Below are 12649 nucleotides of genomic sequence, written 5' to 3' on the forward strand. Positions count from 1 at the left end.
GGAATCAATAGACCGTTCCCCTTGGATTGGTTCTGGGGATACCTGGAGGCGTAATCTTGGCATTGTGAGTTCTCCAGAGTTGCGAACAGGTCTATTTCTGGGAATCCCCATTGTGTGAAAACGTCGAAGACGATGTCTTCGCGTAACCGCCATTCATACTCTGAGGGCAGAGGGAAGTCTCTGCTGAGTTCGTCTGCTAGCAGATTGAGTTCCCCTGGTACATGTTGTGACAGTAGGAACATGTTGTGTTTGAGAGCCCACTTCCAGATGTTCTGGGACAGCTTGGACAGTCCTGGAGAGTGAGTGCCCCCTTGCTTGTTGAGGTAGTACATGGCTGTAGTGCTGTCTGTGAGGACCATCACTGTCTTCCCTTGTAGGTGTGCCTGGAAGGCTTTTAGTGCCTTGAACACAGCCAGTAACTCCAGTAAGTCTATGTGCTTGGATGCTACGCTCGGAGTGCACACTCTAGAGCAGTCTGATGGGATAGGTGAACCCCCCATCCTGTGAGGGATGGGCCTGTGGTTAGAGTGGCTTCCACTGCGGGGGTGGCAAATGGTTTCCCTATTACCAGGTTTTCCTTCGACCACCACCGTAGCGAGAAAACCAAGGCCTGCAAGACCACCACTGGCCTGACACCACTGGCTGTTGTGCCACTCTTGCATTGGGCGCATGCGCAGGCGCGTGTGAGGTACCAAATAAATACATGACGCCATCATTCCTAGCAAGAGCATTACTCTGCGTACCGTCACCTCTCGACCTCCCACATATTGAGGGATCTGAAACAGCATGTTTTGGACCCTCTCGTTGGAGGGGAGGACGAGGCCGTCCTTTGTTCGAATTAGAGCCCCTAGGAATTGTTTGATCTGGCTGGGGTCTAAGCTGGACTTCTTCTCGTTGATGGAGAAGCCCAGTTGGAACAAAAGATCTACAGTCTTTTGGGTATTTGAGAAGCATGTTTCGTAAGAATCCCCTGTTATGAGCCAATCGTCGAGGTAAGGGTATACTGGGATGGACAACCTGCGCAGGTGGGCCACTGCCAGTACTTTCGTGAATACCCTCGGTGCTGATGCTATGCCGAAGGTTAGCACTCTGAACTGGTAGTGTTTGCCCTCTATCATGAACCTGAGGTATTTCCTGTGCGCTGGCAACATTAAAATATGAAAGTATGCATCTTTCATGTCCAGTGTTGTTGTCAGGACCCTGGCAAGTGTTGGGGTGGTGGCAGGGAAAAGGGTCCCTATGTGGGGTTATGGAGGGAGGAGGGGGCCTCTGTGGCGCCCAACAGGCTTCTCAAGACGTGTTCTCCACCCCTTTAGCAGGTCCTATGGCCAGGGGTGGAGAACAGCCAAGAGACTACATTTCCCAGCGACCCCGGCGGCAGGACACATGGGAACCGCGCCCACGCGAGAGCGCATGCGCGAGCCGCGCCCCACGAGCGCTGCTCGCAATACTGACCAGCAACCTGAGCAGACGTGCATCTGATGAGCTCCGGTCGGCAAGCATCAGCGGGGCACCTGCCCGCCTGAAAACACACCCCAGGCCCCGCGTCACAATCAAGAGATAAGTAGCGCATGGTCCTGCACGCAGCGGCTAACTGCATGGAAGAGATTTCTCGTAAAACTAACTCGAAAACCACGAAAAACAAATCGCGTACAAAACGAAACTAACTGGGCACAAATTATTAACCTTGCATGGGTAGTGCTTGCATAACTACCGCATGCACCTTGGGGGGCATTGCATGGTCCTGACTACTAAGACCCGTGTGGAAAGACTCGGGCCGCTCGATCTCAGAACAATTAACCCTCTAGGGTAGAGCTAGCGCACGCATCCGTTCTGACATTCCTTGTTTGTTTCTAGTGGAAGACGACTCCGCAGAACGGTGCGTGGATAGAAAAGACGGCAGTCGCCGCAGATCACCTGAAAACGAAGCTAAGTTCAAGTTTATGTTTTTGTGTGCTTTTACTGACAGAGTGAGCCTAGTGAGTCACGTATAGCAGAATTGCCCTCACATGAAGCAATGTGGGGAATGCTATTTCTACATGCAGGAATGTGGGAATCTCGCATGCAATAATCTGGGAAATGTTTTGTAGTTGTTGTGAATGACATTGGTATCCTCACAGGCTCTGCAGAAGCAGTTGGCCAAACTGGTTGGGGCTCCAGCACAAAGGCTCCCGAGTTCACTAGAGGTGGTAAGAGCATTGGAGTGACAGGTTACGACTCCATCGAATGGAAGCAGGAGCCAAGGAGCATGTTACCCTAATTCTCCCATTCCTATCCACAACTCCTTCCTCTACCTCTTTCCGGTGATCCTAAAAACCCTCAACCCATCCATTCCACGGACCCTAACCCTCTTTCCCCGAAGGGTCGCGGAAGCCTGCGATGGTGTAATCTCCAGGCCCCAAGACCTAACGGGAAGGGAGGCGTTTGTGCTGCCTCTGCGCCAGGAGAAGAAGACTGAAGGCTCTGACAGTTGTCATGTAATCTCCTTGTGATAGCAGGGGGATCACTTCCTGTAAGGTCACCATACGAAACTTTTGAGGTTTGACAAATTTGTTTGCTGGGCGCAGATCTAGTACAGGGCGCATGGTTACGTCCTTTTTGGGTACAAGGAAGTACACTGAATAAATACCTTCCGTTACCTGAGATAGAGGCACAACCTCTATGGCCCCTTTTTCCAGTAGCTGGTCCACTTCTTGCAGAATGATGGCGAGGTGTTCTAGTGTCATGCGTCGTCCCCTTGGGGGTCTGTACGTTGGGGAACTGTTGAATTCTATACAGTAGCCGCGGGCTATGGTTGATAGTTGTTAGGGAGAATTCTCTGTTTAGGCTGAATTAACTAACCTAGTGAGTCCCCCAGCAGCTTTGCTGGATTTCTGGAGTTTTTTTTTTTTTTCTCCTGCCAAGAGTGAGACTCTTTTTCTTCCACTCTTGGACATGATTTATGGTTTCCTTTGAATGTTAATGTGTTTCATGGGCTATGGGGTCTTTTACTCCATAGGGTCTCATATGTTTTTGTATGTGTGTTACACAGCACCCTCCGTGCAGTAACACCGGTGTGTCATAGTGACCCCCCACCATAGACTCCATACCCTGGGACTGACTACTGTCTCCCAGGGCATGTAAAGTCACCATTGGCTTTACTAGTCCCAAATTACTAACAGAACCAGTACAAACCATCATATTGTAGACGTACTGGTAGGGGCAATTCGATTGCCCCTGGGTCTGTTATTCGAGGGGGCACTGTCCCGTCCCCCCTCATCGAGTTTTGGCTGGTGGCAATGGATACTACTTTTTATATTCAACCGCGAATATATCTCTATGGGATTTTCCCATTGTTCGAGGCTAATACTTTTTAACATAGCCTCTAACATACCGCCGGTTTATTTAATATACCATTTTTTACCCTCTTTATCTGGTGGTGCCTCGCTGGTTGACAGCGGGACCCCCCTGCTCTTTTCCTTGTATTTGTCACCACTAGGGAGTCTGGTACAGAGTGGCCCCTGACGTACAACGGGTCTGAAGGAGAGGGACTGAATATTTTTTCTATCCTCGGGTTGACCCCTCTGACCAACGCGGGGGTAGATAGTGAAGGGATAATTAGTCTCCTTATTGAGGCGAGGAGGGGAGGAGGGGAATGGTTTGGCTGACAGGGGGTTTCTCCTTGATTACCTTCTCCACAAAGTCAATGTCAGGAGAAATCTCCCCAGTGTCTATTTCAAAATGCGCTCCTGCCTTGCGTAGTAGTGCATTAAATGTAGGTTGATCGTCTATAGGTGACGTGTTCCTATTAGGGGAGTCCTTGGGAGGGGATAGGTTTAGGGCATCAGGGTCCGAAAACGCTGATGGGGACTGCCAGGGCTGTGAAGCACCTTCCTCTGGGTCTTCTCCGAAGCCCCCCCACCTATATTTGGATTATCTTCAAAACCCTCCTCCTCTATGTTTTGTTCCTCTTCGTTGCCTAAAAATTTGTCCTCCTCCTGAAAGTGGGGGGTCCTCTCCAGTGAGGTCATATAAATCTACATCCTCTTGGGAGGGATTAAACAGCCTAGGGAATTTAGCCCTGGGGTCCTCCTGAGGTCCCTCTCTTGCCCTTTTGGGTGTTGGTAGGTTTTGAGTCTCCATAAACCTCTCCATCTTCTCCATACAGAACTGGAGTCTCTCCAGGGTCTCATGAGGTACCCCTGGGCGGTCTGGGGGGCGGGAAATAGGGTATTCAGCCTGAAAACGCTTTGACCTATCCCATAACATCTAATAAAGGTTTCCGTCGCCGTCTGAAAAGCCTTCTGGCAGGCTAGGAGTCCCTCTAGATGAAGGGGGCAGTTCCTGCCTTCCTTCCGGCCTTTTCAGCGTTTCGCTAGCCTTCTAAGCGGTATTCGACGTATCTTTCGCCGTCCGCTTCTGGCTATCGGTGGAAACGATCCTCTCCAGGCTCTCGACGATTAATCTGTCTGTGGAGGGCTCTGGTCTCGACGTTACGGGCGTCACGTGTTCTGCGGCGACGGGAGCTCTCTGACGGAGCGCTTCGTCTGGTGGTTTGGGGTAGCGCCCTTATCTGGGGGAACCTCAGTCGCTGGTCACGTTTGCGGTTGCGAGGGGGGCTCAAGACTCTTACGGTCTGAGGAGGACGCCGGTGGAACCTGCATCTCCGTTGGCCCTGATGGTTTCTTCGTCTTCGACGAAGAAGAGCCGTGGGTTATGTGTTTATGGGAGTGTCTTTTGTGTGCGTCAGTGTCGCCGGGGTGTTCCTCCCCATAAGCCGGGCGTGAGCCAGGCTTGTCGGGGCCGGGGACAGACAACGAGGAGCGCGAGCGCTCCTTAGAGAGGTCTACGACTTCCGAAGCGGATGTCGGGTTATCACATTCCTCATCACTTTCTGCGGCGGCGGGTGAGGAATCGGACCTCGACATGGTGTAGGCCGCCCACCTCTTGACCCTGCGGTCTTTTAAAGTCTTAGGTTTAAGAAGCTGACAAGCCGCGCATCCGTCTTCCTTGTGATCGAGAGGCAAGCAACGGTTACGCCATTTATGGTTGTCTTTCCAGGTGAACTTGCCCTTGCAACACGGGCAAAACCTAAAGGGTGTCCTCTCCGTAGCTTAGGAAATATTTAGCTGTGATAACCCAGAGGGAAAGGGAGGGGAAAGGCATTCTCAGAGAGAAAAAAGAAATGTCCCACGACCCCACTCTCCCTAGTGTCTTTTGGCCGGCGAGGTCAGGCCACGTGTTCGGCAGCGCCGAAGGATCTCCTCCGTCTCGTCCCTGCCGTCGAAGTTCTTGCTCGGCGGAGAAACAGCTTCGCAGCTACGTCGAGGGAGGGATCTATGTAATGGATATTAATAAGGAACGACCAAAGGTCGAGTAATTAATTTGCAATGTCTCTCGAGGAGCTCCACGTAAAGGCGACCAATATGTGGATGGAAAAAAACAATCTGAGGGACCTCGACGCGTGAGGGATTGTGGGTACACCGCACGTCACTATAGGGATAGTGTTACAGACACGCCTGGTCGACGTCCCCTTTTCGACTACAAAAAACAAAATGCAATACTCCGCAGTGACCACTGGATGTCGGACTATGCACAGCATGTGATTCTAAGCAGATTAACAAACATCAGAAAGTTAATTACAGTACAAAGCAATATATACAGTTGCAGTGTTACATAGACTAGGTGCCAGGTCTTGAATATAGTTATTTACAGTACAGAGCAATATATACAGTTGCAGTATTACAAAAATAGGTGCCAGGTCTAGAATGAGGTGCCTCATACGTTCTGCGTGAGCAACCAAGATTTGGTTTTATTCTTGAAGGTTAAGAAAGAAGGCTCAGTTCTGATGGGAGTGGGCAATGAGTTCCAGCGCTTTGAGGCTAGGACAGGGAAACTCACACCGCCAGCTTTTTGAAGTTTAAACCTAGGCAGGATGAGACTGTGAATATGTGGTGTTCTTGTCGGTCGTGTGGAGGTGTGGAGTCTGAGACGAGAGGCAAGGTAGGGTGGGGCCCTGTTGTCCAGGCATTTATGAGTCAAGACTAGTGTTTTCAAGGGGATTCTATGTTTTACTGGGAGCCAGTGTAGATCAGCTCTGACGTTGGAGATGCGGGACCGCCTAGGGATGTTGAGGGCTGCCCTGATGGCGTTATTCTGGACTGTTTGCAGTTTATTTAGGTTAGACTGGCTTGTCCCCAAGTATAGGGCACTACAGTAGTCGATTTTAGACATAATGAGTGTTCTTGCCAGGGTAATGCAATTGTGTGAGTTCAGAAAAGGTCTGCAGGCGGTAATAAGTTTGCAAGTGTAGGCCGAGGCTGACGTTACTGCATTCGTTTGTCTGTTCAAAGAGAGAGCAGAGTCCAGATAAACACCCAGCGTTTTAGTGTCTTCAGAGACCTTGAAGTCATTGCCATCAATGTTGAACGATTTGAAGGCTTGGTCTAATTTATTGAGGCATTAGCTCCGTCTTGTCGTCATTGAGGCATAATCCATGTTGAGCCATCCAGGCCTGGATGACCAAGTAGATATCATTCAAGGATTTGGTATCGGCTATGTGATCACCAGTGATAGGAATGAGTATCCTGGTGTCGTCCGCATAGTGTAGGAAACACCCAGATAGTCAAGCACATCGAAGAAGGGTTTGGTAAACACTTTGCAAAGAGTTGGCGATACACAGGACCCTTGAGGGACGCCACAATGAATCGGGGCAGGGTCAGCGGAGGCTGTGGGCGAGAAGACCCGCATGGATCTGTTACTTAGGAACAAGTGGATCCAGGCATTGGCAGAGTCCGAGAAGTGGGCCACAGATTTAAGATGCTGGTAGAGTATTTGGTGGTTGACCAGATTAAATGCTGCGGAGAGGTCAAGGAGGAGGAGTAGCGCTAACTTCCCATTATCCTTTAGTAACTCCATTTGGGTTTTCAGATCGATCAGGGCTGTTTCGGTCCCTTGTTTAGGGCGGAAATCGGATTGTCTTAATCCAAGAAGATTGTTGGATTCAAGATAGTCTTGGATTTGCAAGTATGCTGCACGATCTAGAATCTTAAACAGGAAAGGGACTGTAGTGATAGGTCTAAAATTGGTTGGTATGTTGGGGTCAAGGGATGGTTTTTTGAGGAGTGGGAGCACCCAGGCGTCCGTGAGGTTGTCAGGGACTATGCCGGTTTTGAAGGAGGCGTTTATGAAGGCCGTGATGAAGGGGGCTAGTTCGTGGGATGCTTCCTTGATGATGTCACCTTGACAATTGGAGGGCTTGAGGTTGTTTATAATCCCTTCTACTTGAGGAATGGAGAGCGGGGAGAAGGCGAATGGTTTACAGTTCGGGTTGGCTTGGCAGGTGCTAGACATGGGAAGAGTCAAAAGTTGATCTGAATGTAAGGAGTTTTGTTTGTCTTTAAATTTAGATTGGAGGGTTGTAATTTCACCCAGAAGTGCTGTCTGTATATTGGAGCACCAATTGCTATCTTTGGTACAGGAGTCGGGGGGTACTGCCAGAGTCTCAAGTTCCTTGAGAATTTTGAACAGTTGCTTGGTGTTCGAGTGTGCTGATAGGATACGGTTATTGTAGGACTCTTTTTTGGCCTGGAATATGGCTTCTTTATAGTTGAGAGTAGCTAGGAATAAACCACCCTTGTAGGCATCCGACGGGTGGCTTTTCCAGCGTGACTCCGCACAACGTTTCTCTTTGCGTAGCACTCTGAGTTGTGGTGTGAACCACGAATTGAGGTGCGCATGCTGTTTAGGTCTCCTTAGTTTGAGAGGGGTAATGGAGTTTATAGCTGAGAGCCCTGTCTGGTTATAGGTGTCAGCTAAGGTGGTAGGGTGAGAGAAAAGGTCTGTGATGTTGTTGAGGGTGGGAAGGATAAGGGGGAGTAACTTTTCGGAAGGTATGTTCTTTTTGTTCCTAGTAGGAATGGCTGGGGCGATAGAGGGCGTAGGCAGGTGCGCTGCTTCAATGTTGAAAGTGATGATGTGGTGATCTGACCAGGCGCATGGAACATTAGAAAGTAGGCTAATGTTGCAGTTGGTGTCGCTTAGCCAGTCTAAAGACCTCCCTTTGATGTGGGTGGGTTCTTGTATATGATGAGAAACCTAGGTCTGTTAAGCTGTTGGCGAATTCAGTGTCTGTGAGGTCATTGGGGTCTTGGTGACCTAGATTAAGGTCTCCAAGGATGATTGTCTGAGAGTTGGTTTTCGCTTTATCGACTACTAAGGAGGTAATGTCGTCTATAAACGATGTGGGTGGACCAGGTGGTCTGTAGATTAGATGTAGAGTGGCCGTTTGGTTGGCAGATAGAGGAAATTTGACAGAGTAGCTCGGCTGATTCCAGCTTAGTGCTTGGTAGGGTTCTGAGTTCTAGTGAATTTTTATGGATGAATGCAATCCCACCGCCTCTGGTGGTGCGGTCCATCTAGATATGGAATACTCAGGGGGGATGGCCAAGGATAGTGCCGGGCCCGAGTCAGGGTGCAGACAGGTCTCAGAGATGGCTAATAGGTCAAAGCTCCTGAGTCTTGATAAGATCAATAATGCCAAGGGAGTGTGCAGCAATGGATCTTGCATTGACCATAGCGGCCTTGATCTGTGTAGCTTTGCTTGGTGGCGCCGAGGTGTGGAGACGCTGGAGCGAAGGTGAGATAGGAGATTTGAAGGACGGGCTGGGTTGCTTTCGAATGGATGCTAGGGTGCAGAGGATGTCCCGTCGTACCCAGGAATCTGGGTCCTAGTCTTTTATTTCTTAGGTTAGTGGAACATGGTTGATTGGGTGTGGGTTTTTTGGTGAAATGGTCCAACCATAAGGCAGGGGCATTGAGGTAGATGTTGGGAGGCTCAAGGCTCAGGTAAGTGGCTGTAGGTGTCGAAGAGGGGGCCATAATTCCAGCGTGCAGAGTGCTAAATGCGGCTAGACTGGCTAATGATAAGATTAGCACGAGAGTGGATGCCTGCCGTATGAGGGGGCTCCTCAGTAGAGAGAGCAGTATCCTTAGAGAGGGGGGGTGTGGTAGCATGATACCAGTTTTGAGATGAGGTGAGGTGCTTAGCAAGAGTTAGTGGTTGTTAGCTAGGGTTGCATGCAATCCTAAGGTTCTAAAGTGGTACGGCAGAGGTATGCGGTTAAACAACTTGTCTGCCTGAGTGGGCGCGACGGTGAGTAGCAGTCAAAAGGAGGAGGCCTGGGAGCGCGGGTAGGCTAGGTAGGGGCTGGTGCCGTGCAGAGCACACATTAGCTAGTTAGAACTGATGCAGTGCAGGGCTAAATTGTATTATTAACTGTAAAGCACACATAAGCTAAAATTGAACTGATACAATGCAGGCACATATAGGCTAGATAGGACTGATGCAGTGCAGAGATAAATAGTATTATTGACTGTAAAACACACATAAGCTAAAATTGAACGGATACAATGCAGGCACATATAGGCTAGATAGGACTGATGCAGTGCAGTGCTAAATTGTATTATGTCAAGAATGGGCTAATACAGAGCAGGTTTGACAGTTGCACAAAGATATCCTGTTTCAATCAAATCAGATTTGATGGGAAGCAGTGAGTTTGTTACAATGGGGGGAGTTTGAGGGACATTCTGACCAGGTTGTGGAGGGGAGTAAATGGAACAGTCACCGGGGACAATACATAAGTAGACATACATAGATTAAGGCTAATGAACATTGGACATTTCATTGTCCCTAATACTGAAACGTTGACTTGCCTAAGAATGCCAACATTGTAATGTACACATATGGTTTCATAAATGTTCTGCCAATATATACCAGTATTGACACTTTGAGAACCCACTTGTGTTGGCTTTGCTCAATAAATCATGTATTTCCACTGTAAGATCACACACTGCAAGAGCCCAAACGTGTCAGTATTGCATGGGGGACGCTTTCATATCTGCTGTGCCAATATATTTTGCCATTGCCACACTATACAAACACATTCATGTGGACTATCCACCATAATTCTAGTAGTGCCAACTTACGAACACATTGATGTTGGCTGAGCCCAATAATTAAAGGATTACCATTGTATAAAGATGCTTTCATGCTGGTTTTGCCAATATATGTCAGCACTATGCAGTAACACATTGCCTGGGACACACCTGCAAGTATATACATATAAAGGTTTTCTTTAACATACCTCCTCTGTCGGCCCATTTCAGGAGGACTATAAGCCGGTGCCTGGATCTCCAAGATGCCCACTGCCAGGAAGCATGGAGAGGTACCAATACGCACCCCTCCATGGGTCCCGTTTCCTGTGCATGCCCCAGCAATGTAAGCTTGGCACCATACGAGGATTGACTTACCAGGAATGTGCAGGAATGCCATCTTAAAGAAAATAGGCCTCCAGTACAACAAGCAGCATCCTTAAGGGGCAATACAAGGATGAAGAAGCAAAACACTCCCTGTGCCTTAAGTAGACCATTAACTGTATGAAATCCAACAAACCCAATTTCAAGCTGCCCATGCAATGAGAAACTACACATGTGCACACAACAATAGCTTGCAAATGTTAGGATGCGTTATTACCTCATACCAAAACATGCAACATATTTTTGGTTGAAATATTTTGATATGCCTTCTTTTTCAACCTCTCAATCAAGGAATTATCCAGGAAAGGTTAGCAGAGAATGCACAACCATGTAGTGGCGAGCATGGCCCGTTGCTGCACTCCTACCACAATTATATCTCTGGAAACATAGTAGTGGGAATTACGTATCTAGTTTACATCTCTTCTTAAGTATAGAATGTAACAGTCATTGAAAATATTGTAAGAAATCGGAAGCAGTTATATCCAATTCACACAGTTCTGAAGCCATAATTTGAATGGGGAAGGTTGCTGGTCTGTCTCTCTCTTACCCTACAACTCCCAATTTGGATATTATTAACCTTCTCTTGCAACGTTCAAAAAGGGTAATGTAATTCGGCCATACTGTATGTGATCAGCAGTAGGAAGGCGGGCAGTTCTCCCTTTGTCACTCACCTCCGGCATGATCTCAATTTTCTCGAAGCGTCGTTTAAAGGGGAGCGTCAAGACCTCGGCTCTGCGGTAGGACATTGGGGCCGGCTGGCAGTCGATCATCAGGTCGGTGCGATGTGACTGTGCAGGTGGCGGCTGCGTGTACTGCTCTGGGCAAACCATGTGAACAGGCTGGAGGAGAAAGAAAACATTAGATCCTAACTCCTACTAAGATAAAAAAAAAATCATTATTTTTGGAAATCTAACATTTCTTGTGCTCAATGCAGCCAAACCTGCTCAGGCTCATAATGAACTAACAGTGAAATAAAAGCTTGGACAATATTGGAAGAAAGATCACTATTACAGTGCTAGGTCTCTTCATAAGTGGGTGACACTAGGAAACAGAGCCCACTTCTTTTGTAATGCCCATTGTATGCTGAGGACGAAGATGCACACATCCATAGAACTTAATCAGTTAAGCTTTATCTGGGCATCACCATTACATATACACAATGTAATTGATGCAAAGCGTGCATATACTACTGTGGGGTAAGTATCCTTTCAGATGTCAGCAAAGCATCTTAAATAAAAGGAACCAGTGCTGAAGCAGCCTATGGAGCCAGAGGCATTTATTAACACTGTGGTAAGGGCAAGCAACAGTAGGCATGATAAGATGGGGCATTTGTAACACGCCTATACATAAGTGTTTCAAGCCGCGATGAAAGGCATGGAAAGATCAAGCTATATGTGGGACTAGACATGACTATTCTGAAAGAGGGCTCTGTTACCCTTTAGGAGGTGATGGTAACATCAGCCAAACAAAGGAGATGATATGATAAGTCATATAACGCAGATGTACACAAGTGTTTCTAGGCACAACAAGACATGGAGGGGAGACAGAGGGAGGACACGACAAACGATCTTACTTGGCCTTGTGTCATTCAGATCGTGCAAGTGCGAGAGTGCGAATTGCAAGGGGAAAAAGGGGGGAGAAGTGCGAGAACGAGAAGTGCAAGGGGAATGGAGGGGGTGGGGGAAGAAGTGCCAGGGAGAGGGATCCCAAAGTGTATCTTACTGGTTTCATTATATATTTACACATTACAGAAACATTTATTTCATACATCTACTTACATTAAACATCCTGTCTCTCTAGCCATCAGCTGAGATTGTGGCATTGTTATAAATAAAAGAGGGTGGATGTGATTAAATAAATACACTGTGACAGTCAAATTGGATATGTGTCCTTTGGGGATCAGTAGGCTTCTGATAACCAGGGATGTCCACCAGCCATATGACGAGTTACCTGGAGTTTGCAGAAGGGCAAGGATTTAAAGCCATGCCTTGCCACCATGCCTGTCTTACGTTATAGCCCCACTGCTGTTTGTCCAAAATCCACAATCTCTTGGCATGCAGAAAATATTTCTGTTGAACAGATCATCCTGCCTGCTGTGATGAATCCGATGTTATCATCACTCCTTTCCCAGCAGTGACCTTTCCCCATGTGGCTAGGGGATAGCAGCTGCTATGTGATCCTGACCCTTGCATCGGCTATATGAGGGAGGATCACATGGGGGGAGGCAACCCTGAAGGGAGTGACGAGACATCATCGGGGGAGACATGGTATCCCCCATTTTCTTAAAGGGATAGCCCTCCATTCCCCATGCCTTAACGGCATATTGTCATAACTTCCTTCACCCACCCATGGA

At 48.1% G+C, this 12649-nt stretch overlaps 1 protein-coding gene across 2 annotated transcripts in view; it reads right to left on the bottom strand.

Moving 5' to 3' along the window:
• The window catches only part of INTS9 (integrator complex subunit 9), a 1072683-nt gene that overhangs the window by 111746 nt on the left and 948288 nt on the right, over positions 1-12649 (bottom strand). For both annotated transcript variants that reach the window (XM_069605700.1, XM_069605699.1), the window contains one exon: positions 10968-11135. In XM_069605700.1, the coding sequence (XP_069461801.1) occupies positions 10968-11135 (168 nt within the window). The remainder of the gene's footprint in view (positions 1-10967; positions 11136-12649) is intronic.

This window comes from Ambystoma mexicanum, chromosome 4p (assembly GCF_040938575.1).
Source record: "Ambystoma mexicanum isolate Mex_15411 chromosome 4p, UKY_AmexF1_1, whole genome shotgun sequence".
Classification (NCBI taxonomy): Eukaryota; Metazoa; Chordata; class Amphibia; order Caudata; family Ambystomatidae; genus Ambystoma; species Ambystoma mexicanum.